General features: G+C 45.6%; 1 protein-coding gene across 1 annotated transcript in view; it reads left to right on the top strand.

Annotated features, from left to right (window-relative positions):
• The first annotated feature begins 2,000 nt into the window (after positions 1-2,000).
• LOC147011663 (uncharacterized) overlaps positions 2,001-3,323 on the top strand; it is a 34,402-nt gene continuing 33,079 nt past the window's right edge. Inside the window, exon 1 of the mRNA XM_085856355.1 lies at positions 2,001-2,099. Within this exon, the coding sequence (XP_085712481.1) occupies positions 2,001-2,099 (99 nt within the window). The remainder of the gene's footprint in view (positions 2,100-3,323) is intronic.

The raw sequence follows: 3,323 nt of genomic DNA, 5'->3' as shown, positions 1-3,323 counted from the left end.
TGTGGAGGTAGCTGGAGGAATTTCATAGGAGAGAGAGGATTGTATAGAGTTGCTTGGTCCATGGGTGTGTAGGAGACATCTCAATGTAAACTAAGTAGGGAAACTGTGAGCTTAAGTGTTACTTGTCACCACACAGGGGGTGGTGCGGTGTTAATTACATAGGGATAAAGCATAATTTCCCCCAGTATCTGATTTCCCCCATGTGACCGATTCCTATGTTTTTATCCCCCGCCTCGTGGCGGAAGGGGGATATTGTTGTCACCCGGGTCATCCGTCCGTCCGTCCGGGCGTCATCATTGATAGCTGTGAGTGCAATAACTCATAAACTATTCGCCATATCGATTTGAAATTTGGGTCACACATGTACCACCTGAAAAGGAAGAACCCTATTGATTTTGGGCGTGGCCGGATCCAAGATGGCCAACTGGGGTTGCCATCTTGAAAAAAATGCTTCAATGGCGGGGGATTCCCCATCTCTGATGGTATATTTGTATTTACAAGCCAGCCATGAAGGAGTTACGGTTTTGTAACAACAACAACCATTACAACCGAGCTGCACGACCAAGCAGGCAAGAGGCCCCACCTTCCCGTGTTTCGTGCCGGCAAGCCATGCCCGCAGGTGGATGATTGATACGCGTGATGTCAACAGGAGATTAGAAGCGAACGCATGAGAGATGTGATGTCAGAAGGAAGAGGTTTTGGTTAATTTGGTTCATTGGAGTTCGGTTTGTGAGGGATGCGATCAGAGAGACGACGGATCTCGGAGATGGCTTGTAAGAACAGGGCATTACGGCTGTATTTATTTTGACGCATGAAGAAGACTGCATGATTCTCATATTCGTGCTGAGGCGAATTGGCTCGCGTGGTGGAGCAAGACGCCGGCCATTGACTCTTGGCTGGTCATGAGAGACCGACTTCGAAGCCTCGTGTATATCACCAAAGGGAGCGGCGCCATTTTGCAGAGAGCAGCCACGTCAGTAAGTGCGATTAACGAAGAAGCCACACGGCGGTTGGTGAGTCCTGGTGTTGAATTCCGCCTCATGAACTACCTCATGGATGTTTCCCACCCAAAGAGTGGCTCGGCACCATTGTTGGGTGGGTCTTCCTGCGTAGGATGAAGCACCTCAATCCCAAAGTTCAATAAAGACCATCTGTGGTCTTTATTGAACTTTGTTCGTTTTCCCCTTGTCTGAATCATTTTCTTTTGTTCTTTTTCCCCTTGTCTGTGTCAAAATCTGCAAGGAAAACCACTCGGCAATCCTGGCGTGGTTGGTGTTAACCGCCCGTCTACCACAATTAGGTCGGGGGGGGGGGATTAACCTAACCCCAGATCTATGACTACATTCATTACCTGGGTTAAATTGTCCCTGGAAATGAAGCATTAAGCTTTACATCCTCAACACGTCGGGGCTGCTGCTGCCAGCTTTCACCATGTGACGAGATATGTAAACAGGAAAGTATGGCAATCCTTTTCTCGTGGGTTTAAGACCTTTTATTTTTACTTTTTCTTTTATTCAAAAAGAAAGACGAATCGACCAGCACAATTGGCACAGAAAGCCATTGCTCAGGGCCCAGGGAGGTGTTCCATTACCAGAAAGCTCGTGGAGTGCTCGCCAAGTGGTCGAGCACTCGAGCGATCATTCCATCCAAACTGTTGATAAGGAACGGCTAGCTAGGGAAGCGATAGCAAGTTTATTCACAATGGAACACAGTCTGGTCTGATGTTTGGACCACCGAGCACTCTATATCCAGGACTGTGTACCAGCCGTTTAGTACCTTCCAATGGAGGATACGTTGAGCCCGATCATTATTGCTTCTCCCTTAAGGATGGCTACCTAATCCCAGACACACAATGTCTGCACAGTCTTGGATGAAGACCCCTCAAAGGACAAAACGTCCAGTCTTAGTGTTTCCTTGCTGGGCAGCTGTGATTGTTGATGATTGTTCAGATTTTGAATTATGCTTTTTAACCGTTGGCTGCAGTATTGTGAGATCCAGGCATGGTGGCTGGGACATGGCCAGACGTGAAGCATTCCACACTGGATGAGGCTCAGGTTTCGGGAACACGATCCCAGATTCCTGCATCGAACTGTGCAGGGGTACGTTACCCAGAATGTTAATGATAATTACAGGAAACGTGAGATTTGGAGTAAAATAACGACTTTCCAGTCCATTTTTGTCATTCGTTGTTATTTTTTTGGGGGTTTCATTGCCGGGTCATGATTCTGGATTGCATAAGAAGTGTCCTTCTTTGTATAACCACAAGTCCCCAACCCACAACATCCCTCCCGAACTCAAAGATCTCAACCTCACCCTTCTTCAGGTTTTCCTTTTATATTCATCTCCCTCTCCCCTCCTCTATTTCTCTTCCCCCCTCTCCTCTTTCTCCTCTCTCTCTCTTCTCTTTCTCTCATCTTGGTCTCCTCTTCCTCTTTCTCTCTTTTTCCCCTTGTTCTCTCCACTTGGACACTGTTTTGCTCTGTTTCTCCACCGACACCTTGTCCTCCTAGCATCCCACTCCCCCCAACCCCCACTCTCTACACCACACCCGTGGATTGTAGTCTTTGTCACGTCCAAACGGAGGGATCGATCACCAAAAACCAAAACAACAGCCGTTGTGCTACTTGCGGAGAAGCTGCGGAAGTCAAATCTGGGATTTGATCGAACGGTTTTAATTTAAACGTAAAATTCACCGCAAATCGGGGTGAATTACAGCTTTTCAAAAAGTTATTAAAGAAATTTACAACTTTCAAACAAAATTTGACGGAATGAGGCAGGCTCTCTCCTTCCTATCACAAAGTTTCACCCAAATCGATAAACTGATGGATTGGAGTAATGAACTATTGATGTACTAGCACAGACACCATGGGCCAAATGGCCTCTTGTAGTGTTCCTTATATATATATATATATATATATATATATATATATATATATATATATATATATATATATATATATATATATATATATATATATATATATATATATATATATATATATATATTTTTTTTTTTATATGTCCTTGTAACTTCGATTGTACGACACGGTTGTGTATATTGTGAGCTGTATGCCCGACTCTGTCCTCGCTCGTTGGATGGCCACCGAGACCTTGGATCAAGGTCGAACGGTGTGCCGTTTGGTCGATCTATGGTTCCATTTGTGTCTGAGACGTCCGGCTGCACCGTTCACTCTTTTATCCGTTTACTTGGCCCTTTCTCGCAGCCCCGAGTAATGCCACCCTTCCCTATCGCTTTCAGCTTGCTTCTCGATTCCATATCAATTTCCTCCACATCTTTCTCCCTTCTCTCGTCTCAGCCCCTC

This window comes from Eptatretus burgeri, chromosome 15, assembly GCF_056783735.1.
Source record: "Eptatretus burgeri isolate ZD-2024b chromosome 15, Ebu_testis_v1, whole genome shotgun sequence".
Lineage (NCBI taxonomy): Eukaryota > Metazoa > Chordata > Myxini > Myxiniformes > Myxinidae > Eptatretus > Eptatretus burgeri.
This window is presented reverse-complemented; position numbering and strand designations above follow the sequence as displayed.